The following is a 26,982-nucleotide window of genomic DNA, read 5'->3' as shown; positions in this document are numbered from 1 at the left end:
TTAAGCCACCCTGTTAGTAGTCCTAGGAATATTTGTGGGGGGGGGGGATGAGTTACATCATTTCCCTTTTCCTCCCTCTAAACCTTATCATAGATCTCCATTGCTCTCTTTCAAATTAATAGTCTCTTTTTTGTTAAGTGTATATATGTATTCTTAATGACGTTAGTACAACCCTATCAATATAACCAGTTGGTGTGATCTTCCCTGGGGAAGACTTTCTCCCATTACTAGCTTCAGCATTCCTTAAGTACCTGTTGTTCTTTGTGTAGGGTTGGATTCTCTTCCACAAGGGGCTCATGAAACTCTGGATGTTTGAATTAAATTTAGCCATTAAATGCTGGTAGAATTTTCTTCTTTAGATCCAAACCAAACTGCTGCTGACTGGACAAGGAAGACCATCGACTTTACATTTCCTCCCATGATCAAGTGTAGAAAAGAGCATATACAGTATGTACTGTTTAGGCAGTGTGCACAGTATGTACTGATGGGTTTAATATTTTATTGCTTACCAAGTGGCTTAGTCCATCCAAACTGCTGTTACAAATTTTCATAAAGTGGCTGCCTCAGAAGCTACAGAAACTTGATTTTTACAGCTTTTGTGTCTGGGAGGTCCGACACAGCTGATGAGGGCATCTGTTTCTGATTCATGGTTATGCCTGAGAGGGTGTAGGCACTGTGAGACCTTTTAATAGGGTATTCATCTCTTTTCCATGGGTGTCACCGTCATCTCGTGACCCAGTAAGTTCCTAAAAGCCCCACTTCCTAACCTAAGAATGTGCTGATGAAAGCCATTCGGATGACTGAACTCGGTTGTGAGGAAGGTTCTGTAAATGTTCCAGGACCTGGGCACGGAGTCCATAAAGTCAGGCAAAGATGTCCAGGCCAGGCGAGAACTGGTCAACTACTTTTTGAGTACCAAGAGAAATAAATATGAGGCCTAGACGCCGGGTTTACAGCGGGGCACGCATAGGTCGCTCCCGGAGGTCAAGTCCCAGTCGCTGACCGCATCCTTACGCTGAGATCATCCCTGAGAAGGGTAACTAAGGGCTTCCCTTCCCTTCCGGAAGTGGCTTCACGCTCCCGCCTCCGTCCTTCCGTCTGGGCGTTACTCGGCTCCCGGATCTGGTGGTTGTGTACGTGGATGGGCGGCGCATGCGCAGAGGGGCCCGGCTCAGCTGTGCGGAAGGCTCTGAGCACCGCGGGGCCGCGGGAGGCGGTGGGCCCGGGCCACCGCTGAGGCCGCCGGAGCCGGCTGGAGCCGGCGCTGAGGACGGGCCATGAGCTGGTTCAATGCCTCGCAGTTGTCCAGCTTCGCCAAGCAGGCCCTGTCCCAGGCCCAGAAGTCCATCGACAGGGTCCTGGACATCCAGGAGGAGGAGCCGAGTGCCTGGGCCGAGGCCATCCCGTACGGCGAGCCGGGTAAGCGGGTCCCGGGGAGTCGAGCCTGCCTGCCGTCGGACCCCAGTCTCGCATGCCTCGGCCCGGTGCGGGTCCTGTTGACCTCAAGTGTCAGCCCGAGCTCTGGTCCCGGCCTCAAGCCCTTCCTGCAGATCCCGGAGCACAGCCCCATCCCTAATTGCTACGCGTCTTCCGCCTTTGCGTCCTAAGTCAGAACTGTCTAAATCCCCAGTCAGGGAGCCCTACGGGTAGCGTTGAATGAACACAAAGATTTTTCCAAAAGCTTCCTCGTTTTCAAAACAACCCGAGTTAGGGATGGTAGTACCCGTGTTCTACAGAAGAGCTAGCCGAAACTCAGAATACCTAAGTAACTTTCTCCAGGTGAGGCACAGTCGGTACTGGGCATAGTACCAAGAGTACCAAATAGTACCAATTTGTGCTCCAAGAGTTCCCAACTGTAGCACTCTTTGCAGCACCAGTCTTTCAGACTGGCTGAAATGACTCTTTCCAGGGTTTTCGGTTACTTGTCTGAGGGAATCTTGAGCATTTTTTACGTGTGTAGCAACGGACACAGTGCAAACCTTTGGATGAAAAGAGTAGTTAACCATTCTCTGGTTTCTGGTTTTAGGTGTACATTGTTGAAAACTCGGGACCTAAGTTGAATCATTGCTATCGTAGTTTATGTGTGATTGTAGATATATCGTGATCTTATTTCATTCCATGTGTTACCTAGCTGTTGAGTAGCTCACCATTTTGTGGATGGTGCCCAGAGTTGGAATTACTAAACTTGAAGTCCAGTAAGTTTCAAATATAAAGATACTCATTATCTCCCGCCCCGCACGGAACCTGAGACATGAATAGTGCTGTATAATTTATTTTTAAGGGCAGGTTGTCTGGAATGGAATATGCTTTCTTGAATGCTATTTTCATTGATCACCTGTTGTGTTTCAGATTACAAAATGACATGGGTCTGAAGAATGGGGATAGTTTAAGTGGATATGTGGTTACTATAATTTCGTACCACCTTTTTCAAGAGGCAAACTTAAACCCTGGTATCCATGAGGATGCTAACTAACTACCTTGAAGACTTAATCTTGCCTTAAGCTTTGTTTTTTGGTTTCACACACTGAACAAATAAATGTAAAACTCTGCCCCCAGTTCAGTTTCCCCAACACTTTTCATTCTTCATAGCTGTGGGGTCCTATTAAAGGGCAGATTTTAAAGTGCTTCTTTCTTCTTCGTCTTTGTCTTCGTCGTCGTCATCGTCCTCCTCCTCCTCCTCCACGTTATTGTGTGCCCTTTCCACCAGCTTTTAAATGGAGAGTTTTGGTGATTTTGCTATCTTAAAAAAATGTGGAAAACATACGTTGCGTTTTAAGAGAGAGAAACTTGCAGACTGGTGATTAAGTACATAAAAGTGAATTTATTCACTAGAACTCACTGTTCACATCAGTTTAATTATGATTTTTGAAAAAGACTGTCTTTACTATCTCAGGTTAAGTTTTAAGTGTTGCTGTCTGTTTAGCTTATAATTAAGTTTTATTATTTTAATGTTATAAGAATTAAATGATTGTGTGGCTAGATAGTGCTGTTACTACATGTGCCTGTTAGTGAGGATTTGGACTGTTTTTGTGAGCTGAGCCATGTATCTGGGATTCACACTGGCTACACAGCCTTTATTTTTGCTTTAAGCATGTCTTCGGAGGGGATGGCATACTTGCTTTGGCTAGGCAAAGCCAAGTCTGGTCCTGTACTTGCTCGTTAGAACCACTTAGGTTCTTTTACACCCAAAGTTACCCTGGAAACTTAACGATGCTGTAAGGAAAGAGTCTAACCTTTCCAAGTTACAGGGTGCATTTTATAAACTCTTTTCTCGCAGTTGATACATCTGATGATGATTGAAATATTAATGCTAATATTCTTTATTTAATGAACGAATTTATTTTTGTCTAAGGAATAAGTCCCCCTGTGAGTGGAGGATGGGATACTTCAACCTGGGGATTGAACTCAAGCACTGAACCTCAGAGTCCACCCACAGCCTCTCAAGCAATTACAAAGCCAGTTCGAAGGACTGTAGTAGATGAATCTGAGAGTTTCTTCAGTGCCTTTCTTTCTCCATCGGATGTCCAGACCATTCAGAAGAGTCCAGTGGTATCAAAACCTCCAGCTAAATCACAGCGGCCAGAAGAAGAAGTGAAAAGCAGTTTACAAGAGTCATCATGTCCTGGCCAGTCCAGAACTTCTGAGACAGCTGAGTCTGAAGTGAGAGACTCTGTGTGTGTTTCAGGAGAAACTCCAGCCGTAGGCACTCCCTCATCTGTACCTGAAGGCAAGCATGAAGAAGCTACTGGTGAAGAGTCTGACGTGAAGGTGCCCACTGTGAGATTGAAGGTGTCTGAAAATGTAGTTAATGTAAGCACAACAGAAGATGTATCTACCACATCCACTCAGTCAGAAACCAAGGATGTGGCTCTGGAAACTAAAGAACAAAAACACGAAGACAGACAGAGCAACACACCTTCTCCTCCTGTTAGCTCCTTCTCGTCGGGCACTTCCACCACTAGTGACATTGAAGTTTTAGATCATGAAAGTGTAATAAGTGAGAGCTCAGCTAGTTCAAGGCAAGAGACTTCGGATGCAAAGTCAAGTCTTCACCTCATGCAGACGTCATTTCAGCTCCTCTCTGCATCTGCTTGTCCTGAGTATAGCCGCTTAGATGACTTCCAAAAGCTCAATGAGAGTTGCTGCTCATCGGACGCTTTTGAAAGAATAGACTCATTTAGTGTGCAGTCTCTAGATAGCCGGAGCGTAAGTGAAATCAACTCGGATGATGAACTGCCAGGCAAAGGCTATGCTTTAGTACCTATAGTAGTGAGCCCTTCAGCCCCAAAGACTAAAGTAGTAGAATCTACTGAAGAGAATGCCGAAGAAGAGGAAGGAAACGAGACATTAATTGCACCTTCTGAGGAAGCAGAATTAGAGGAAAGTGGCCGAAGTGCTACTCCAGTTAACTGTGAACAGCCGGATACATTGTCTTCTCCTACACTGTCAAGTGGCGGGCACCCTGCCTCTGAACCAGCCACTGAGCAGTGTGAAGCTGTTGAAAACCAGCCAAAAGCACCAGAGAAAGAAGATGTTTGCAAGGTAACTACAAAGTAGAAGAGGGCTTTGGGGTATGTTTCAGAGTTGCAGATAGATATTTTTGTGGATGTGTGGTGATTTGAAAAAGTAGATGTTTGATCATTTAAACAGTTAAGGACCTTAAAATGAATAATTTTAAACCTTAAAATGAATAATTATGTTAAATTATTTGAAATTCTTGCAAAGCAACTATGTTAGACTAAGTAGATATTATATAAAAGCTTAATGTTTCCATTTTCTATCTTTATTGTTGCATTCTTATCACTTTAACATTCTTTCATGCTCTGTTCATCCTTCTAACAGTTTGCAAAGGACTGTTTATGTCACAGTGTATTCTCTTGAAGATACACGTGGAATATCAGTCTGAATGTTATTACTTTTATATCAAAGTGTTTTGCATGTATATTCTATGGGAAATTTTAGATTTTATCTTCTTGGTTTTATATGAATACTGTTGATGCTTTCCTGCGATTAATATTCTAATGTTGATGTTTCATCGATATAACAAGTATACTTTTTACAGCGTTTTGGCTTGGTTTTTCTTTACATTACTTTTGCTCTATGTTTTTTTTTTATTCGATATATTTTTTATTTACATTTCAAATGATTTCCCCTTTTCTAGCCCCCCACTCCCCGAAAGTCCCGTAAGCCCCCTTCTCTCCCCCTGTTCTCCCACCCACCCCTTCCCACTTCCCCGTTCTGGTTTTGCTGAATACTACCTCACTGAGTCTTTCTAGAACAAGGGGCCACTCCTCCTTTCTTCTTGTACCTCATTTGATGTGTGGATTATGTTTTGGGTATTCCAGTTTTCTAGGTTAATATCCACTTATTAGTGAGTGCATACCATGATTCACCTTTTGAGTCTGGGTTACCTCACTTAGTATGATGTTCTCTAGCTCCATCCATTTGCCTAAGAATTTCATGAATTCATTGTTTCTAATGGCTGAATAGTACTCCATTGTGTAGATATACCACATTTTTTGCATCCACTCTTCTGTTGAGGGATACCTGGGTTCTTTCCAGCATCTGGCAATTATAAGTAGGGCTGCTATGAACATAGTAGAGCATGTATCCTTATTACATGGTGGGGAATCCTCTGGGTATATGCCCAGGAGTGGTATAGCAGGATCTTCTGGAAGTGAGGTGCCCAGTTTTCGGAGGAACCGCCAGACTGATTTCCAGAGTGGTTGTACCAATTTTGCTATATGTTTTTAATAGCTGTCTTATATGAATGAGAAAATGAAGTGCCCAAGGAGCAAAAGTAAATCCTGGAAGTGACCAGTGACTTCTCCCCAAATCCATACAAGAGAAAATGGTATTGATTCTTTAATGTTAGAGCACAGCTTTGGTTTTTCCTGAGTCTTGGACATTAAATAGGAGCGAGCATCTTTAATAGACGTCTGAAATGTGTGTATAACGTGGAGAAATGAACTGTGAATGCTCACTTGTGAAGGCAGCAGGTTCTATTCCCTGGGTTTAGTATTATTCAGGAACAAAATGTCATGCTGTACTTTTGAGTGAGCAGCAGCAACTGTAGATATATGCTGGTGGTTTGACTCCCCGAAGGCACCACTAGTTATTGTTCATGTTTTCAGACTCTAGGAAGGCAAGAGGTTGTTAGTCTGTCCTGACTCAAGACAAAGACTCTTTTGAAGCTGGAAAGGCACCCTCTCTCCCTTTACAGATAAGTTTACCACTGCTTTAGCAAGACTTAGACATGAGATATTCAGAGAATTACTTCCGTTAGTTTTGTGTGGACACATACTGGAAAATTCAAATTACATGCTTAAGATTTTTTTTTTCAACTTTTATTTTCAAGTATAGTGGATAATAGTAAAAAGAATTACATTTGGGTTAAAGGATAATAAGAATATAGTAGGATATCTAGCTGCAACTAAATTAAGATGTGAAACATTACAAGAAGTTTGGAACCCTTACTTGACCTTTTGTTTTTTAATATTCCTTCCTTAGTGGCTATACAAATAAAGTAGATTTTTTTCTGTTAGAAACAAACTGTCAGCCAGGCGGTAGTGGTGCACACCTGTAATCCCAGCACTCTGGTACGCAGAGGTAGGCGGATTTCTGAGTTCAAGGCCAGCCTGGTCTACAGAGTGAGTTCCAGGACAGCCAAGGCTATACAGAGAAACCCTGTCTCAGAAAAAAAACAAATTCAAAAAAAAAAAAAAAACACAAAAAGAATAAAAAGAAACAAACTACTTTAAATGTAGGCAGATTCTGCCTAATTGTTCTCCCAAACTCATTCATCAGCGTGCAGTCATGTGCAGTCACAGTTATGTGCTTGCTCTGGTTTGTGCTCTCCTAGCCATTGGTTAGAGTTTGTCTGTGTCTCCCGTGTCCTCAGCATTAGTTTTGAGTTGTGAACAGCTTACTCTTACAGCTTTTTCCGCATCACAAATGATTGGGTTGTGTTTGTTCTCTTTTTCCAGACTGTTGAATTTCTGAATGAGAAGCTAGAAAAGAGGGAGACTCAATTATTGTCCCTTAGTAAAGAAAAGGCACTTCTAGAGGAAGCTTATGATAACCTGAAGGAGTAAGTATTCAGCGCACATGAGTGATATCAAAAAGTACATATAGGCCATTGTAGTTGGATGCTTTAAAATTGAAGCGTTTCACAATTTGGACCTGAGAGGTGGCTTAGTGGTAAGAACACTTGCTGCTTTTGCAGAGGACCTGTGTTTGGGTCCCAGCACCCACATAACTCCAAGGGTACCTACCAGGCTTGGATGTAGTATATGTATATGCATGTGTATAAAAACTCAATAAATAAATCTTTACAAAGTGGTTTGCAGTTGAACTTGTTTATAGTCATTAAAAGTTATATAGTGTTTCAATTATCAACATATTTAAAGTTTGTTGTTTTTCTCAAATTATCTTTACCATATTATCTTTGACATTTTCAATGTTTTATAAAAATACATTCATATGTGTTTATTATATATATATATATATATATATACACATATATCTTCTTATTCTTTTAGTATTAGAGATTTAAAATGTGTTTAGTGAAAATTGAAGTCCTATAGTTAACACTGAATTGGTTTACTTTGAGATGATTGAGGAAGTGTGACATGAAAGATTTAGAATTGAAACATTTATTTTTGTCTTATATTTGCACATCTAATATTGGTGACATTTTCACCACTGGGTTTTATTTGAGGTTTCTTAAAATTAGTTTAGTAGGGTTGAGGATATGGGTTTGTGGTCGAACGTCCCTAAAATGCACAGCCTTGCCTGGGTTCAGCCCTGAGCAACACTAATAAATCTATGAAGTTAATTTTGCAAATCATTTTTCTTTGATTAAGTAACTGGCCAGGCATGATGGCATACATGCCATCCTAAATCCCAGTGAAGAAACAGGAGGAGGAGGAGGACACTTGCTTTGTATTGTAGGACCTTGTCTTACAAACAGAGCAGAATAAAAGTTACTCGACTTCACCCAGTTCTATTTTAATATGGTGTATATTGGAAAAAAATGCTGTCTGCATTCTGGAAACTGACCTCATTTCCTTTAGACTGTTAAACATTATCTTCATTCTCATATATTTTGAATCTAGTGAAATGTTCAGAGTAAAAGAAGAAAGTAGTAGCATTTCTTCCCTGAAAGATGAATTTACCCAGAGAATTGCAGAAGCAGAAAAGAAAGTTCAACTAGCCTGCAAAGAGAGAGATGCCGCTAAGAAGGTAATTGAAATTAAACACTGTAGAGTTCCATGAATGAACTCACATTTGGGTATTAGAAAAAAGTAAATGTTAAAAATGTATGTAGCATATTAACAGGTATATTGTAGATTTTTGGTATATTAAAATTGGTAGATTTTGATACTTTAAGGAAATCTAGAGACTGAAGAGTTGGTTCAGCAGGCTTTGAAGCACCCATTGGGCAAACATGAGGACTAGAGTTTGGGATCTCCAGAACCCATGTTAAAGCCAGGCATAATGGCAGGTGTCAGTAACCCCCACGCTGGGGGGGGGGGGGTGGCTCAGAGACAGGTGGATGCTTTAAAAGCTCTTCAGCCAGCCAGCCTGGCCAAATTGGTGAACTCTATGTTCAGACCATGTCTCAAAAAAAATAATGTGGAGCAGTAATCAGAGAAGTTCCCTGAAGGCTGCTGTATCCTCCACATGTGCACATGCATACATACGCTTTTTCCAAAACAGGTATTTATGTAATTTATATATGAATCCTTGCAAAGACCATTAAGGTAACCAAAAATGATAATTGCATCAGAATAAGCAACACTTAAACCTAAGTGGTACTATGTACAGTTTTAAAAGTACTCATTATGCCCCTGGATTATTTCTCTACCACTTCAAACATGTACTTCTTTAAGTCTAAATGAAAAGTGTAGTTTATAGGGGCTAATGTAGTACTGACTTGTGCTGACATTCCTCATCTTTGATACTGTTGGCATTTAGGAGGCTAATTCTGTTATGGAGACTCCTCTACTCTGCTGCTAGGTTCTTCGCAGCACCCTCAGCCTCTGCATGTCACTGCAGTCATGTCTTCCCTGCTTAGTTGCAGGGACTGCCATATACCTTTTGGGAGCACGGCCATGCCTCTTAGGGAGCTATTGGTGTGCTCCCAGTCAGGAGCACTTACATACTGTTGTTAAAAACTGTGGCTCTAAATTATCTATCATGTGAGTCCTAGCTTTTATTAATAACTTGCTCTTTGCATTTAACTTTCTGAGATTAGGCTGCTTTCCCACTTTATTAGTAATCTCTTACATTTTAATTTCTCTGTGTGGGCATCTGTACGTGTGCATGCTTATGGGCATGTGCATGTGCACCCACTTGTCACACCGTAGCCCTCATAGGGGAGTTCACAGTCGATGGTTTTCTCTTTCTACCATGTGGATCTCGTACCTCAATGGCAAGTGCTTTCAACTGCCAAGCCATTTTCCTACTTTTTGACTAATGGTAATTTGGTTGCCATTGTTATTGGTACTTTAAAGTATGTAACAATAATAACTATATACTTGGTTAATGGAAATTTATTGTTTTTCTGTATGAACTCTTACATGAAGTTTTATGCTTGGTTGCTTTCATTAGTTAGCTCATTTTAGACACTGGCAATAACTTGAGACGCTTAACCAACAAACCTCTTCCTGTCTTATATTGCTGTCTTGTTCTAAAAGCAAAGCCTAACCTACAGATTACACGTGTAGAGATACTGAAGGACGACAGTGTAGGAAGTTATTTTCACTCTTATTTCCATATTAAAACTTGCTTATAGAAATGATGAGTGTAGACTTATGTGGTATTCACAGCTGTTTACTTGTATTAACTCTGCAAGTGGGTTGACTAAACTGATAGGCTTTAATATTGGAACGAGATTGTGGGTGGGTGGCTCCTTCAAATGGGGGAAGGCTGGAAAAAGATACCTAGGATGAAAAATAATTCTTTATATTAACCACAGCTTTTTTAAATTAGGAAATGAAAACCATAAAGGAAGAACTTGCCACTAGATTAAATAGTAGTCAAACTGCAGACATTTTGAAGGAAAAAGATGAACAGATTCAAGGTTTAATGGAAGAAGGTGGGTATTTTGTTGATTATTAAAAGTAATCTAAGAAAAGGAAAAATACTTAGTATATAATAGGTGGAACATGCTTCCTAATAAATACTGAGCTGGGTATTGTTGTATACACCTGTAGTCCTGCAACACTGAAGCCGGAGGATCTGTTGAGCCCAGGGGGTGAAGATAAACTTGATTAACACAACAGCAGCTCCCACCCCCACATACACAAAAGGAAAATAAAGAAGGAAAAGAAGAGAGAAAAGTGGGATGGAGAAGGAGAAAGTGGGATGGAGAGGAGGGGAGGGGGAGGAGAGGAGGGGAGAGGAGGGGAGAGGAGACTGAGAACGAAAGCCAGGAGGTGGACATACACCACAGAACCGTGGTCTCCACATTTTGTGGAGAATGGGGTGCGATGTTGTGAAAGAAAAATATTCTATGTAGCTTTTTGCTCTGGGAAAATTTTTTTGTTTAAAGTTTCCAAAAACTGGGTAGAAATTTGTGCTGCTCTTTACAAGTTTGTAACGTGCCATAAAAGAGCCCATCACTAAACAAAGGCATCTGAAGGCTGTGGTGTGGGTCTGTGAGGGCTGCGAGTTCCTGGTCTGAGAACATGAAATTCTAACAGTTGATGACTACTTTTACTATATTTGTATTTTGGCTTTTATTTTTCTTTTTAAATCTTGGAGGTCTAGTTTTTCTTCAGTGTATCTTTGCATCTTCAAGCATAGTTAAGATTGTATATTTCACGTGCAGCCTTCTTATGTGTCACTGTAGTATTTAATGTTTTGTATATTCTTATGACAGTATAAAGTTCATGGCGATATTGAGTTATTTTAATGATTGTTAATGTTAGATCTTTTACTTTTATAATGTTCACATTACAAATGTGGGGTAAACATTTCTTAAGTCATTGAATATAAATATGTTTTAGAGTAGGTATAGAACTTGAGGACAGTTGGAAGCAATCATTTAATTTGAAGTTAACTTTACCCAACTTTTTTTTTTCACTTACATAAGAATTCCTTTAAACATGAATATATTGTGTAGTATTCAGTACAATGCTAGATATGATATACTTCCCTGTCTTTTAGGAACCTATGTTTATAAGCAGAGAATATAAGCACATAGGGAATTCTAAAATATACCTATGAGCTGGATATGTTGGAGCACACCTGTAATCCTAGCATTTGGGAGGCTGTGGGTAGTAGGAAGATCCTGAGTTTGAGGCTAAAGATCAAATGAAGACTGTTAGGATCTTGTTACCTAGAATCCTGCCATGTAATAATTTTAATATTTATTGATAATTCCTGTTCAAATGAGTTTTAACACTGGAGTTTAAAGTTTTTATGGTCTTAAAAAGTCACTGTTTGCTACTGGTTAGATAAAGCTTTCCGTGCAGGTTCTTAGACACTCACTATTTTGTTGTTGTTGGTTTTTATTTTTTTACAATTACCAGGAGAAAAACTCTCAAAGCAGCAGCTGCATAATTCCAACATCATTAAGAAATTAAGAGCTAAAGATAAAGACAATGAAAATGTTATTGCAAAGCTGAACAGAAAGGCTAAGGAGCTGGAAGAGGAGTTACAACATCTAAGACAGGTGACCAGCAGTCCTTGTTCTTTGCACGTGCATGGATCTGACTTCCTGTAACTGGCCATGGTGTGTGCGGTACTCAGAATGTTCTAATGGGGTGTCGGGCAAGAGAAGGGTTCTAGTTAAGTGAACAGCTAATGTTGTCTTGTGTGACCAAACTGTGATCAAACACTTGGCATAAACAGCTTGACGAGGATATTTTCTTTGACTCAAGGTTCCAGAGTATGAGATTCCATCACAGTGGGGAAGGTGTGACAGAGGCTTGGTATGTGGTGGCAGCCCAAGTGTGTGGCAAGTGTTTGTTACTTGGTACTATCCAGGAAGTAGAGAAGCAGGGCTGGGCGAACCCTGAAGGCCCCTTCTCCCAACTCCAGTGAGCCACATTTTCTATTCAAGCTATAACCAGTGTTAAGAGATTTCCTGGAATTCGTTATGTACCATGGCATCATTTATTGAAAAGTGTTGTTATCTGTTATGATAACATAGGTCCTTGATGGCAAAGAGGAGGTTGAGAAACATCATAGAGAAAATATTAAAAAACTAAATTCGGTGGTAGAACGCCAGGAGAAAGATCTTGGCCGACTTCAGGTAGACATGGATGAGCTTGAAGAGAAGAGCCGAAGCACTCAGGCGGCCCTAGACAGCGCATACAGGTATGCAGTGTGCAGTGCGGTAGACTCTGGTGTCACATGGGGAGGGTGACAAGTCCGTTTTCTTTTTTCTTTTTTTTCTTTTTTTATGTGCATTGGTATTTTACCTGCATGCATATCTCTGTACCACATGCCTGAGGAGGACAGCAAAGAGTGTTCCTTTTAAATACTGAGCAATCTATCATCTGGGTACTAGCCATGCTTACAGATTTTTCTGAGTGCCACTTGTTATTAGACAAAGCGAGTCCAATTATAAGATCCTTATAATGACTAGAGTTATTGTACAGGTGTGCTTGCTGTTATTTTGAGATTTCTGTGTTACATAGAAATTGCATTAGTTTAGGTATGTGTTTGCATTTGCATTCTGTTAATAAATAAAAAGTATCTACTTTTTTAAAGAGAACTTACTGATCTGCACAAAGCCAATGCTGCTAAGGACAGTGAGGTACAGGAAGCTGCTCTGAGGCGTGAGATGAAGGCTAAAGAAGAACTTTCTGGGGCACTGGAGAAGGCCCAGGAAGAAGCCCGTCTGCAGCAAGAGGCATTAGCGCTTCAGGTAGGCATGGTGGTTAAAGTTAAATTCTTTGTATTTGCATATTTCTGCAAAGTGAATAGTTTACTAACAAATGTGAGTCTGTTCTTATATGAGGTACATCTAGGAGACTCCTATGACTATGTTACTGGCATTTTTAGAGTACGAGTTGTACAAACTCACGTGTTTTAAAGTGTCTTTAGTGTGATGCACACACCGTGCTGCTATTGCTTGTCTTTCTGTGGGTCTCATACATGTTTATGAGTATGTGGTGTTGTGAGATGTTCAGTGATAGAGCTGCACGCTCACTGTCAGAGGAAAGAATGCTTTATGAAACTAGGTATCCTGTTGCCAGAGTAATATATGTTCATATAACTAAAACATACAGTTTTGGGCTGGAGAGATGGCTCAGCAGTTAGGAACACTGACTTCTTTTTCTGAGGTCCTGAGTTCAAATCCCAGCAACCACATGGTGGCTCACAACCATCTGTAATTAGATCTGATGCCCTCTTCTGGTGTGTCTGAAGACAGCTACGGTGTACTTATATATAATTAGATATAATAACAAATAAATCTGTATAAAAAAACCATACAGTTTCAAGAGACTGTATTATATTATTGACTCTTGAACATATTTGTAACGTTTCTGGCAGTTCATGAACCTAATGAAGGAAGAAAAAAGTTTGGCATACTGTGGTTACAAAATTGTCAACTATTGTCAGATGCATACCTTTACTCTCAGAACTTGGGAGTCAGAGGAAGCTGAGTATTTGAGTTTGAGACCAGCCTGGTCTACAGAACGAGTTCCAGGACAGCCAGAGCTACACAGAGAAACCCTGTCTCAAAAAAAATTATTATTTGTATAAATATAATATTGTATATATTGAACATTTGAGATAAATCATTTAGCTAACATTAATAATGCTGCTGTAAATCTTTATTGCACTTTGTTTTGTTTGATTTCTTTAGTTCAGAGGGTCTAACCTAGGGCCTTTTTGTACTAGGGAAGTGTTGCCCTACTGAACTACAGCTTCATTGCACAGTAGGTCTTATGTATATAGACATCTAATTTTCCAAGCACTGTTCAAAACTTGCAAAACTATTCTCAGCAGCCTCAATTAATGTTTGGTTTTGTTTCACTTATTTGGTGGATAAATGACTTAGTGATGAAAGCTTGGCTTCTAACGTCTCCCCTCCCTGACTCTCCTCGTGGTCTAAGCATCACTACTTTCTCAGGGTTGGCCTTAGCTTTTCAGTGTTTCTGTCATACATGCAGGGCTCCAGGTGTCTGCCTTCTGAGAGAGCCACTCAGCCACACTTGCGTTCCCGTGCTCTCCGTACAGGAAAGATCGCTGCTTTACAACTTGCTTTAGGTTCCTACTAGACTAGTCTTATAGTTTGCATGTAGCCTTTAATGGTTGAGCCATCTCCAGGATATTCTGCTAGTTGTATAATAGTAGAACTTAAGAGTTTTAGTTTTATGCCCCTTTGCTATGTACTTTTCAGGTATATTTTTGATAGGTTTGGATTGCTTTCAATATTTTGTGTTAGAAATTATGCTGTGGTTCACATATCCATGTGTTTCTGCCACCCAGTCACTTTCAAGAGGCTAGCTTATATAAGGAAATATGTATATACAGAATAGTACTTATGGGCTGGAGAGATGGCTCAGCAGTTAAGAGCTCTGATTGCTCTTCCTGAGGTCCTGAGTTCAATCACCCAGTAACCACATGGTGACTCAAAACCATCTGTAATGGGGATCTGATGGCCTCTTCTGGTGTGTCTGAAGATAGCTACAGTGTACTCACATACATGAAATAAACAAATCTTTAAAAAGAAAAAAAAAAGACATGTACACGGAGTATTATTACTTTAAATTAAGGCTAGAGAGATTACTCAGCAGTTAGGAGCACTTACTGCTCTTGTAAACCCAGGTTTGATTCCCAGATCTCACATGGCTCCTTAATAACTGCACATAACTCAGTTCCAGGTCCTGGACACTGCACATAACTCAGTGTCCTCTTCTGACCTCCTTGGGCACCTGTACACACATGTCATGTGCACGTGCACACACACACACACACACACACACACGAATACCCAATTTTTTTAATATTTAAAAATTCTTTTATACTAAAAATACATTAGAATAATAAAGAAAAATTGAGGAAGTAAGGAATAGGGTATGGGACTGTCATTATTAAAAATTTTTTATTTTTAAGATTTATTTACTTATGTATATAATATATAACTGTTTTACTTGCATGTCTGCCTGCATGACAGAAGAGGACATCAGATCCCATTATAGATGGTTGTGAGCCACCATGTGGTTGCTGGCGATTGAACTCAGGACCTCTGGAAGAGCAGCCAGTGCTTTTCTTAACCACTGAGCCATCCTTCCAGCCTGGGATTGTCATTCTTGAAACCACTTTGGTTTATAAGGATTGCTAATTTTGTGTGTTACTTGTTAACATTATCTCCCTCTAGGAATAACCATAGACTTGATAATCTTCCATTTTGGATGAATAAATATGTTATGCCTTGATTATAATGTTTAATGCTTGTGAATCATCATTTGAAAACAAGTCACAGTACTGATACTGTTTAGAGCTCTGCCTTCACCTTGGTGTTGCCAGGCTTGCTAATGCCCCAGGGCAACTCTGTATGCTCCACAGACTAATCTTCAGTACTGCAATGACCAGATAGATGCCAGTACCATTTTCTAGTTATTTAAATATGATGGAACAGTACTAAAAAAGGTACGGCAGTTACATAGTGTGTAGCTGTGTGAGTGGCACCTTGTTCCTTGTTCTTGTACTGAAATAGTGTTAAATAAGCAGTCGTCAGCTCTTGTTTCATACTCCCAAGTAGCTGTGACTGTAAGCACACAGCGTCACGCTCTCTCTTTAGTTTTTTTTTTTTTCTTGTTTAGATAGGGCCTACTATTGAGCACAGAGCTATCTGGACAGCCTAGGCTGGCCTGGAAACTGAAATGCTCGTACTGGTCTCACAGCTGTGTCCCAGCATCCCTAGTTTAGTACCTAGGTTTTGTTTTTTTGTTTGTTTATTCATCAGTCTAGTTCTGATCTCTCATCTCTCTTACTGTATGGCAGGACTATACATATTTGCATACTTCTCTTCGATAATGGGTTGCTTTTGGTTAGGTAGTGAATATGTTTATAGTCTTGACATTGCTTGAGGAATGGAATGTATGCCCATTGTTAAGCATGAAGTGTCATACATAAAAAGTCAACACAAATGTCATCAGGAAGTTACAGCTAGTGTTCTGACAGTGTTGTTTATCCTGCAGGTGGGGGACCTCAGGCTAGCACTGCAGCGGGCAGAGCAAGCAGCTGCCAGAAAAGAGGATTACTTACGCCATGAGATCAGTGAACTTCAGCAGGTATTGTCATGCTCTTCCAAGCCCCCGGTCAAAAGTGTGTCTCTTGAAGTAACGTGACCACTCAGGAGGCTAGTATTCCTGGATGGAAAGCATTGCCGCCATGGGCGCAGTTTTGTAGCTTATGTGCGCCAAGCACAAGTAATCCCCTGAAAAGAAATAGGCTTGCTGCACGTTTAGTATTGTTTCCTTTTGAAAGGAAGAGAGCTAATAATTTTTTTTTTGGCAAAATTTAACTAAAGTTTAGGTTTGCGAGTGTTTTTAGCATTTTTCCCCTCTGTCAGTGGTAATAAAGTAAGAATTTTTTGATTCAGAGACTCCAAGAAGCAGAGAATCGAAACCAAGAGCTAAGTCAAAGTGTTTCATCAACAACAAGACCGTTACTTCGACAGATAGAAAATTTACAAGCCACTCTGGGATCCCAGACGTCATCGTGGGAGACACTAGAGAAGAGCCTTTCTGATAGACTTGGTAACGTCTTTAGCATTTTATGTTTGATGCAGGAGACTTTCTGTCTTGTCTGTAGAAGTAGAATAGTGGTATCACATTGAAATTCCCCTATCTCAGGGTGACGTTTGTGTCTAATGTATAGATACATCTTTTCATGGATACCTCAGGATTCTTTTTTTGTTTGTTTGTTTGTTTTTTTTGAGACAGGGTTTCTCTGTATAGCCCTGGCTGACCTGGAACTCACTCTGTAGACCAGGCTGGCCTTGAACTCAGAAATCCGCCTGCCTCTGCCTCCCAGAGTGCTGTGATTACAGGCGTGCGCCACCACCCCCCGGCTACAGGATTCTTTTAAAAGCATTTTTTTTTCTTACACAGTGTGCCACATACTGCCTGCCATTTCATTTGTTGTGTTTGTGTGGGTGTTTGTATGTACTAGTATGTGTGAAATTTCATGTGCCCATATGTATGTGCATGTATGTGGAGGCCAGAGGTTGATATCCGGTATCTTCTTCAATATACTGGTTGCTTCTCTACCTTATTTTTTGAGACAGGGTCTCACTGAACCTGTAGCTGACTCATTTGGGTAGATTGGCTGGCTAGCAAGCCATGTGCATCCTCCTGTCTACCTGCCTTGCTGTGGGATTACAGGCATATACTACTGTACTTGTCTTTTACCTGAGTGCTGGCACTCCCAGCTCAGATCCTGTTGTCTCAGTGTTATTTTCTGAAATGCACATAGAAGTTATTACTCCAAAGTGTTGAGTTCAGTTCAGGGCAGTGTCCCTGTTCTGTTAATTAAACTTTGGGACATTGAAATTGGCTGAGGGAAATTACTGAATAGAGAGTATTACTCTATTCATATACTTCTAGCCTACACAAACAAAATTTTAAAAAGTTATAAACATTTCAGTAGTGTGGTCTTTTATTGTTAGTCTAGAATGTCTGTTCTGTAGTTTATGTCCCCATTCACTTGGGGAAGGACGGGTTCCAGATTTAGATAAAGGTGCTGTAAATGTCCGTTCAGGAGTGAATGTGGGTGTAAAAAACGTTCATGTCCCTGGATAAAGGACCAAATATGTAGTTGCTGGGCCATGTGCACATTAGATTTTAGAGAAAATGCTGACCTGTTTCACAGTGCGGGAGTGATCCAGCTTGTTTACAACCTTGGTAGCAGTTTTATTTTGTTTTTGTTGTGTTTTGTTTAGTTTTAATTTATCATTCATAAATTCTTCTATCTCATCATCTTAACTTTCTTTTCCCTAATGAGAGCTGATGCTGAACATTGTTTCATATGCTTGTTTTCCACTTGTCCACTTTGAGGGTGAGCTAACCGCCTGTCCATAGCTTTGTCCACTCTGAGGGTGAGCTAACCGCCTGTCCATAGCTTTGTCCACTCTGAGGGTGAGCTAACCGCCTGTCCATAGCTTTGTCCACTCTGAGGGTGAGCTAACCGCCTGTCCATAGCTTTGTCCACTCTGAGGGTGAGCTAACCGCCTGTCCATAGCTTTGTCCACTCTGAGGGTGAACTAACCGCCTGTCCATAGCTTTGCCCACTCTGTAAGGTGAACTGCCTACATTTTACTCATTTTTCAAGTAAACTGTCTACAGTTTCACTTCTGAGAGGTCTATCTGTACTTTTTTGTTTGTTTGTTTGTTTGTTTGTTTGTTTTTTGTTTATTTGAGACAGGGTTTCTCTATATAGCCCTGACTGACCTGGAGCTCACTCTGTACACCAAGCTGGCCTCGAACTCAGAAATCCACCTGCCTCTGCCTCCCAGAGTGCTGGGATTACAGGCATGCGCCACCACCGTCCGGCCTACCTGTATTTTAAGTATTAAATCTATACATGTGTCTTGCATTTTTTTTTCCGGTTTGTAGCTTGTCTTTTTTATATTAGGAACAAACAACTAAATAAATAAGACAGGGTCTCATATAGCCAAACTGACCTCAAACTTTCTAGGTAGCCAAGGATGACCTTGAACTCTTAATCCTCCTGCTTTTGCTAAGTCATGGGATTATAGATGCATACCAGGGACCTTGATTAATGCAGTGCTGGGGATGAAACCATGGCTTCATGCTTGCTATACAAGTAAACAGCCAGCGAAACTCCATTGTCTTTTATTAGTCTACTTTTGTCCGTGAATATTTGGCTGCTTCAGTGCTATTTGTTGACTCACTACTCTGTTACTGAATAACAGTATTTTCAAGTAGATACACTAAGGAGAGAATGCTAACTTGTGCATTGAGCAATGCTGGCTTCTTGTCTTAGTCTGGAAACCTGAGTCACTAGAAATTTGAGGTCAGAACCAACCTGGTATCTGATTTTTCCTTGGTGTATGTGTATGATTTTTCTTCCTCTATAATCAGGTGAATCACAGACCTTGTTGGCTGCAGCAGTTGAAAGAGAACGTGCAGCTACAGAAGAACTCCTGGCCAACAAAATCCAGATGTCTTCAGTGGAGTCACAGAATGCGTTATTACGACAGGAAAACAGTAGACTTCAGGCCCAGTTAGAGTCAGAAAAAAATAAACTAAGAAAACTAGAGGATGAAAATAGTCGGTGAGTATATTTATATGATAGTCTCTGTGGTTCTTGACATTGTAAAGAACTTTTGGAAAGTATTTTCGTTGGGTCTTAGTTTCATTGCATGGAGAACTGAACACCTTGCAGTATTTTAAAGTTAGGGTCCTTAGCAGCATTGTCATCAGGCTAGGGAGGGATCCACTGTAGGTCTTGTGAGGCTGCATGCTATATTCTACATATATTGTGGTTTTCCAGGTAAATTATTTGTCCTATCAATATAGCTTTTTAAAAAGAGGCTAATGCTACCAACCAAAGCAAAGGGTTGGGGAGGGAAGGAAGGAAAGAGAGGGTGGTGGCTATGCAGTCTTCCATTTTTTTCTAAATAAGAATTTGGATTCTCCTAAAACCATGGCCTGTAAAATCATCTATCTGAAATTACATAAAGTCATAATGGATATGCTTTTACCCTTGACCCCTGCTTCCTCTTCCCTTCCCTCCACTCCCCTCCCCTCCCCTCCCTCTTTCTCTTTCTCTTTCTCTTTTTTTTTTTTTTTTTTTTTTTTGCCATATTTGAGCTTGAAATGGTGGTACTTAAATTACTGTTTAAATGTCTCATTTTAAATCTCTGAGTACTGGTTAAAAAAATGGCGGTGGAGTAGAACTTTTGAGTCTCAGTGATCTGGAGCAGTCAGCTGGAAAGTCTCTGATGCTGAGCTGGTGACAAAATGACTACTGGCAATGTAACTGGGGTTTGACAAGTGGAGAGGTTTTAATAGTCTGTCCTGTCACCTTTTTTTATTTTGTTCAATTCCCTCTGGTTTACTAGGTACCAAGTTGAGTTGGAAAACTTAAAAGATGAATATGTAAGAACACTTGAAGAGACAAGGAAAGAAAAGGTATTTCTTAGTGTTTGCTCCCTCTGGGACTTGCCTTAGAGATGGATGGGGACAGCAGCAAATTGCTGCGGAGCTAAGCTGGGTGAGCTGGAACCTTGTCTAAAGGGGTGAAGGGGCAGCTTGCACTTGACACTCCGAGCTTTGCAGTTGACTCATGTTCGTGCCATGGGCTAATATCTCAAAATGATCTCGCTGTACTTTCTCCTGTAGATGCTTTTGAGCAGTCAGTTAGAAATGGAAAGAATGAAAGTTGAACAAGAAAGGAAGAAAACCATTTTCACTCAAGAAGCACTAAAAGAAAAGGTACTGAATGTGCTAATATGTATAGCTAAGCTGTTGTGGGTGACTGTGGGTTGGTCTGTGGCTTGGTTGTCCTGATGTCTTAAGTTTTCCCCCTTCTAAAATTACTGGACTGAGTGTGGCAGCATTGTCAGTACTCCACAGGAGCAGGTTTGAACGCATTGAAGTACATTCAAATTGGTCTGTGATTGGATGTGAATTATAGAAACTTTTATACTTTTAAAAATGAATTTTGTTATGTATCACTGAAAGTAATGCAGCAAATGGTCCAAAGGTAACTTCAGAATGCATTGTCTTGTTTATCTTTCTGATTAGTAAATATAAGTGAGGTTTTTGTTGTTGTTTATTTTTTGCATGTGTATTAATGTGGGATGTGAAATATGTGTATGTGTGTTTGTATATGTACATGTGTGTCTGTGTCCACATGCATGTGGAGGCCCTAATTTGATATTGGTTGTCTTCAGTTATTCGCTATTTTGTTTTATTGAGGCAAGTCTCTTGTTAAACCTAGAGCTAGTGTAATAGCTAGCTTGTCTCAGGGAGCCCATCTCTACCTCCTGGGTGCTGGGATTATAATGAGCCACCCTTTTTGCCTGGCTTTTCTATGGGTTCTGGTGTCTGAACTCTGGTCTCCATGCCTTATGCACTAAGCCACCTCCTTAGCTTCTAAAGGTCATTTTCACAAAACATGTTTTTGTTTTTGTTTTTGTTTTTTAAGTTAGGTTCTTTCTTTGTAGTCCTGACTGTCCTGGAACTCTTTCTGTAGACCAGACTGGCCTCAAACCCAGAGAGATTTGCCTGCCGCTGCCTCTGTCTACCAAATGTTGGGATTAAGGCGTGCACCACCACTGCCTGGCCATTTTTTGGGTTTAACACATTAAAATAAAAGGAATAAGTCAGATATTTTAGCAACCTTAAGAGTAATTGAAATGTTATATAGCATGATATAGTTAGCTTCTGTAGACTTTTCAACCAAAGCATTCTGATTCCATTAAAAAAACCATTGGACTGAGCACAGGGTCCCCAGTGGAGGAGTTAGAGAAAGGACTGAAGTAGCTGGAGGGGTTTGCAACCCCATAGGAAGAATAACAATATCAACCAACCAGATCCCCAGAGCTCCCAGGGACTAAGCCACCAATCAAGGAGTACACATGTCTCCAGCTGCATATGTAGCAGAGGATGGCCTCGTCAGGCATCAATGGGAGGAGAGGCCCTTGGTCTTATGAAGACTTTTTATAGATGTTCGATTGTAGGGGAATCAAAGGGTGGGGAGGTGGGAGTAGGTGTGTGGGTGGAGGAACATCCTCATGGAAGCAGGGGGAGGGGGATTAGGAGAGGGGGTTTCCAGGAGAGAGGAAACCTGGTAAGGGGATAACACTTGAAATGTAAATAAATTAAATAAACAAATAAATGGATAAAGAAATAGATAAATAGTTCTAATAAAAAAAAACAAAAACCTTGGCTAATTATGTTATAAATGGGGCAAGGCAGGCTTTAAATATTTTAAAAAAAATTTTTTTTGGCTTTTTAAAATTTATTTTATGTATATGAGTGTTCTGTTTTCATGTATATCAGAAGAGAGACTCCATTACAGATGGTTGTGAGCCACCATGTCGTTACTGGGAATTGAACTCAGGACCTCTGGAAATGCAGCCAGTGCTCTTAACTGCTGAGCCATCTCTCAAGCCCCCAGGCTTTAAATTTTAATTTAAAATGTTTTTATTATGCATATTTGTGTGTGTGTGTGTGTGTGTGTGTGTATGTGTGTGTGTGTGTACATGTGTGTGCATGCATCCTGTGTGGGTCAGAAGACAACATGCTAGAGGCTAGAATTATTTCTTCTTTACTATATGGGTCATGGTTAGATCAGGTTTGACATTCTTACCTGCTGACCATCTTGCCAGCTCAGTTCCTAATAGTAAGACCTTGTGGCTTTGAGAAATCATATCTATAATGTTATGGACAATGTAATGCCTTTGTTTTCATTAATTCTAGAAAATGTTCTTGCTTGCTTTATTTTGTGCTTCTCAGTCTTACAGAGTTTTTTTTTCCCTCTAAGGACCACAAGCCGTTTTCTGTTTCTAGCACTCCCACCATGTCACGCTCCAGCTCTATAAGTGGAGTAGATGCTGCAGGGCTGCAAGCATCCTTCCTGTCTCAGGTAATGGCTTACGTTTCTTACAGGTATTTAGTTCTTACCTTGAATAATGCTGAAGGGAACATGCAGTTACCAGATTGGCTCACCATGACCTTCATGGGGAATGTATTGCTAATTGAAGTGAAGAAATACACATGATTTTCTCCTTTTGAGAAAACTCAATAGACATTTCAAAGCAAGAACAAACAGGATCTTTGAACTTGGTAATAGAACATACTATATGTTAATTGTCTGTGTGTATTCTGTAACTGAATAGGATGAGTCTCATGACCATTCATTTGGGCCAATGTCTACATCAGCCAGTGGAAGCAATCTCTATGAAGCTGTAAGGATGGGAGCCGGATCGAGCATTATTGAAAATCTGCAGTCTCAGCTAAAGCTGAGGGAAGGAGAAATTAGTCATTTACAGGTATTGAAAAAAATTAGTATGCTGTAGAAGCCAATGAAATAATGGGTCCCAATAAGTAGTAGCCTTCATTTCATCTGGATTTTGAGCACATTGAAAAATAACAGGAATTGGTGACATGTAAAACCCAGTGTGTATCACACATACTAATAAAGCTAGAGTCAAATGATTGACTCTCCTAACTGGCTGACTGCCAGAATTAGGTAGATTTATCTGTTCTGTCCTAGGACATGCTGAGAGCCTATGCCCTGGCCTTCCCCAGAGAGGACTTAGGGTATCTAAGATCAGGAAGGACCCCTCCTTCCCAGTGTCTCTTCTCAACAAGGAAAAAGGAAGCCCTGAAATAGCATGCTTGCTTCATTCTTTCCATATATGCCACAGGAACAGTCTCTCTAACTTGCCCACTGCAGGGACTGAATAACATGAGAGAGACCTGCACATGGAAGAAGCAACAGAGAGGCGAAGCTGTATTGCTTATGGAGTGAGGATTAGCAAAGCTGTTTTCAGTTTATGATGATAAATTTTATACACTGAAAATGACTAGCTTAATATGGATTGATGTAGATCTCCCAGGATGCTGTGCTTGAGAGTGCTGCTTAGATTCTCAAAGAGCAGTGAAAGCTTTTCGCGATAAAGCCCAGACTGTTGGGAGGGACGGCATTATATTCTCATTCCTATGACCTTTTCTGTAACCTAGGATAATGGAAATGTGCATTGTTGGAGAAAAATCTGACTGTATTTTTGCAACAGATCATTGAATTTTCTTCCTTCTTGCTTGCTTAGTAAACTCTCTAGTTAATAAACTTGTAAAGAAGGTTGGGGCCACCTTTTTCCCACTGCTTCAGGATTATATAGTGATATGTTTGTCTTCAAAAAATGACACACTGATTATTTTTATATTAATAAGAGCATTAAACAAAGTATGTTTTTATTGAAACCATTTTATGATTATGTTTCTCAGCTAGAAATTAGTAACCTAGAAAAAACTCGATCCATAATGTCCGAGGAACTAGTTAAATTAACAAATCAGAACGATGAACTTGAGGAGAAAGTGAAAGAGATACCCAAGCTTCGAGTTCAGCTGCGGGTAAGTGGTCTTCACTTAGGGATGAGTCTAAGATAGTTTGATCTAGTTCTTAAATTCCCTGTTTTTACACATTTTACCTAAAATGTGTATGGATGACTTGGTAATTTCATTGAAAATTAAGGAGTCAGTAGTTGAGTAAAGAATGTTAAAGATGCCTGTGTTGCTGTTTAAACTATTTAGATAAAAATGTTTAGTTCTAACCAAAAGAACAGGATTTTATGTATGCCTTTTCAGTATTTGACTTGATGTTTGTTTCATCACATCACTATGATATAACTGAATGTTAGGGCAGACTTGTCCTGTGCGATAAACACCAAGCAATACTTAAACCAAGTTAATCACGAAGACAAAAATCTCATCAAGGAGACTGGCAAAATCTTAGTTGGAGAGAATTGTACATTTAGTGGTGAAGTATGGTTGGAGTGTGTGTGGGGGGGGGGTATGTAAGTGATGTCTGTGTGTGTGGTGTCTGTATGTGTTGTTTGTGTGTGGGTGTGATGTGTGTGTGTGTGGTGTCTGTTGTGGGTGAGGTGTGTGTGTGTGTGTGTGGTGTCTGTATGTGTTGTGGGTGAGGTGTGTGTTTGTGTGTGTGTTTTGCTCTGTCTTCCTAGATAGATTGGCTATGAGTTTAACTTTTAAAAGTGATGAGTTTATATTTTTTTTAGTGACTTGTAACAACTGTAGATGTTTGTATGATCATTAAAAAATATAAACTTTTTTTAGGATTTGGATCAAAGATACAACACTATTCTGCAGATGTATGGAGAAAAAGCAGAAGAAGCGGAAGAGCTTCGCCTGGATCTTGAAGATGTAAAAAATATGTATAAAACCCAAATAGATGAACTTCTAAGACAAAGGCTCAGTTAACTTGTGAAGTTTGGATTCCCATCAAACTAAATGTAAACACTTAATATAAATAAAGACTTCCAATAAATTCTTTTACAGAATTAGAAACTGGGATTTGCTGTAGATTGTAAAAAACTTTTTAAAAAATTATTTTCTAGTATGTAGTAATATTTGCAGTTAAATTATTTTATGTAATATTTGAATTTTATTTTTGAAACTATTCTTTAAATTTTATTTTTTAAAACTTTTTTTTTTTTGGTGCCTTGAACAGCACAGAGATTTATTACTTTATCCACAGGAAAGGAGACTGGTGTTTTCATATTATTGTGGATATATAATTAATTGTATTGTATCTAATTTGTATGTGTTTGTACATATTGAGAGATTTACAGAGTAATGTTAACATTGAAATTTTGAAATCTTTCACACTGAAATCTTCAACATATTTCTTAAAAATGTTTTAAATATTTGAGTATAAAGGTTATTAAGCCTATGACTACTAAATTATAAACTAAGGTTTTCCTTTAAAAGCAGGAGTCACACTGACATGTCTAAAATTTAAAGAGTAATTTAAACTTAAAAATATTTCTGTTTTGAAAATTTATTCCATGTATCTTCCACAATGAAGTGTGAGCAAAATCTAGATGCTCTTTGTTACTTATCCAAAGAAAGCTATAAATATTCAATATTAACTAGGCATAATTGAGTAGTGGGAAATGTTGCTTTTAGTAAATTGTGATAGTATCAGTAGCAGGTAATTTTGAAGTATTTTACTACATGGTTAAATGAATCTAACAAAATAAAATCATTAATAAAATTTACTCTTAAAATTAGTCAGTTTACTCTTTTAAAATTACTTGTTTAGTTTCTTATAATTATATTTTGGAACATTAAAAATGAATGTTTTAAAACAAACTCCATAGTAAAACAGAAAAGTAATAGGGGTGTGTTTAAATTGGGGATTTTATAATTTTGTGTAGTTTAACAGTTTTTCCTTGAATCTTTAACAAACAAAAGAAGAGCAAAGAGTAGTGTAGAATAACTTTAGAATATAGTTTTCACCTCTTCCAAATGTCACTTTGTTTAAAAATTAATTAGGTTGTGTTTTAGACCTGAAAAATATTTTGATAGATTTTATTACAAAAATTATTTAATTGCTTTTTATCATGGCCCCTCTTTATCTGTTTTTTGCTTCTTGTGGTTCTAGCTAAGGTAAAAAATAATCCAAAAATACATGGAAATTCCAGAAAGAGTTAATAAATGCTGAAGTGTATGCTGCTCAGAGTAGCCTGCTGGAGTCTCACTGTTTGCCTCCATGTGTCCAGGACCTTCCCACCCCCGTGTCATCACCGAGCCACCTCAGCTGTTGTGTCTACTGTAATAGTATGGACGTGCTTGTGTTCAGGCAATCCCTTTGTTCTTTAATGGCCCCAAAGTGACCAAGCCAAAGGTTAGCCAGAAGTGCTTCCTTAATGGAAAGGTGAGCATCAACATTGGCTGTCTTGCTGGAAGCCGCTAGCTCGTACTGTTTCAGGCATCCGTGATGGTCTCAAAACTGTCTCCCACCACGAGAAGGCAGGAGGTCAAGTAGAAACTACATTGGTGATATTTTAAGCTATACTTAAGAGCACAGCTGTGAGTAGCCATCTTGCAGAATGGAGAATTTTTAGGGTGTAATTCAAGTGACCTTGTTTTCCTCTTGTGTTCTTATGTTTCTGTTGTGGGAGCTCAGATCTGTAGCCTGAATAAGTGTTCTTTTGGTGAAGGTAACAGTCATAAAATTAAGTTTCTGTATTTTAGTGGTAGAAAGCATCCTCATAACTTTTTGCTAGCTTTAAAATGTTTTAATATTCAGGGGCAAGATTATAAGTCTGATAGCAATAAATATATAGAGTTAGAAGAGACAGGATACCTGAATTCAAAATTCTGGGCAATTCCGTAGTTTGGGAAAGTAAAGTACGTTTTAAACAAATAATTTGGAAATGTGGCAGAGAAAAGATTTTGAAATTACAATTTCCTGTATTAAATTCTAAATGTTATAATAACAACATTAAAT

At 39.5% G+C, this 26,982-nt stretch overlaps 1 protein-coding gene and 1 non-coding gene across 2 annotated transcripts; both read left to right on the top strand.

The window, feature by feature from the left end:
* Positions 1 to 1,141: 1,141 nt before the first annotated feature.
* Positions 1,142 to 26,256, top strand: Tmf1 (TATA element modulatory factor 1). The gene is made up of 17 exons (XM_052174388.1): positions 1,142 to 1,419; positions 3,353 to 4,542; positions 6,987 to 7,090; positions 8,118 to 8,244; positions 9,997 to 10,102; positions 11,541 to 11,683; positions 12,164 to 12,330; positions 12,727 to 12,883; positions 16,170 to 16,262; positions 16,574 to 16,730; positions 19,077 to 19,269; positions 20,060 to 20,129; positions 20,340 to 20,432; positions 22,489 to 22,590; positions 22,844 to 22,996; positions 23,955 to 24,080; positions 24,804 to 26,256. The coding sequence occupies exons 1-17, from the start codon at positions 1,278 to 1,280 to the stop codon at positions 24,945 to 24,947; spliced, it is 3,267 nt and encodes a 1,088-aa protein (XP_052030348.1). The 5' UTR covers positions 1,142 to 1,277; the 3' UTR covers positions 24,948 to 26,256.
* On the top strand, positions 17,458 to 17,588 carry LOC127679514 (small nucleolar RNA SNORA36 family). The gene has a single exon (XR_007976816.1). It is a non-coding gene; the product is annotated as a small nucleolar RNA SNORA36 family (small nucleolar RNA).
* Positions 26,257 to 26,982: the final 726 nt, after the last annotated feature.

Source organism: Apodemus sylvaticus, chromosome 2 (genome assembly GCF_947179515.1).
Source record: "Apodemus sylvaticus chromosome 2, mApoSyl1.1, whole genome shotgun sequence".
In the NCBI taxonomy this organism is placed as follows: Eukaryota; Metazoa; Chordata; class Mammalia; order Rodentia; family Muridae; genus Apodemus; species Apodemus sylvaticus.
This window is presented reverse-complemented; position numbering and strand designations above follow the sequence as displayed.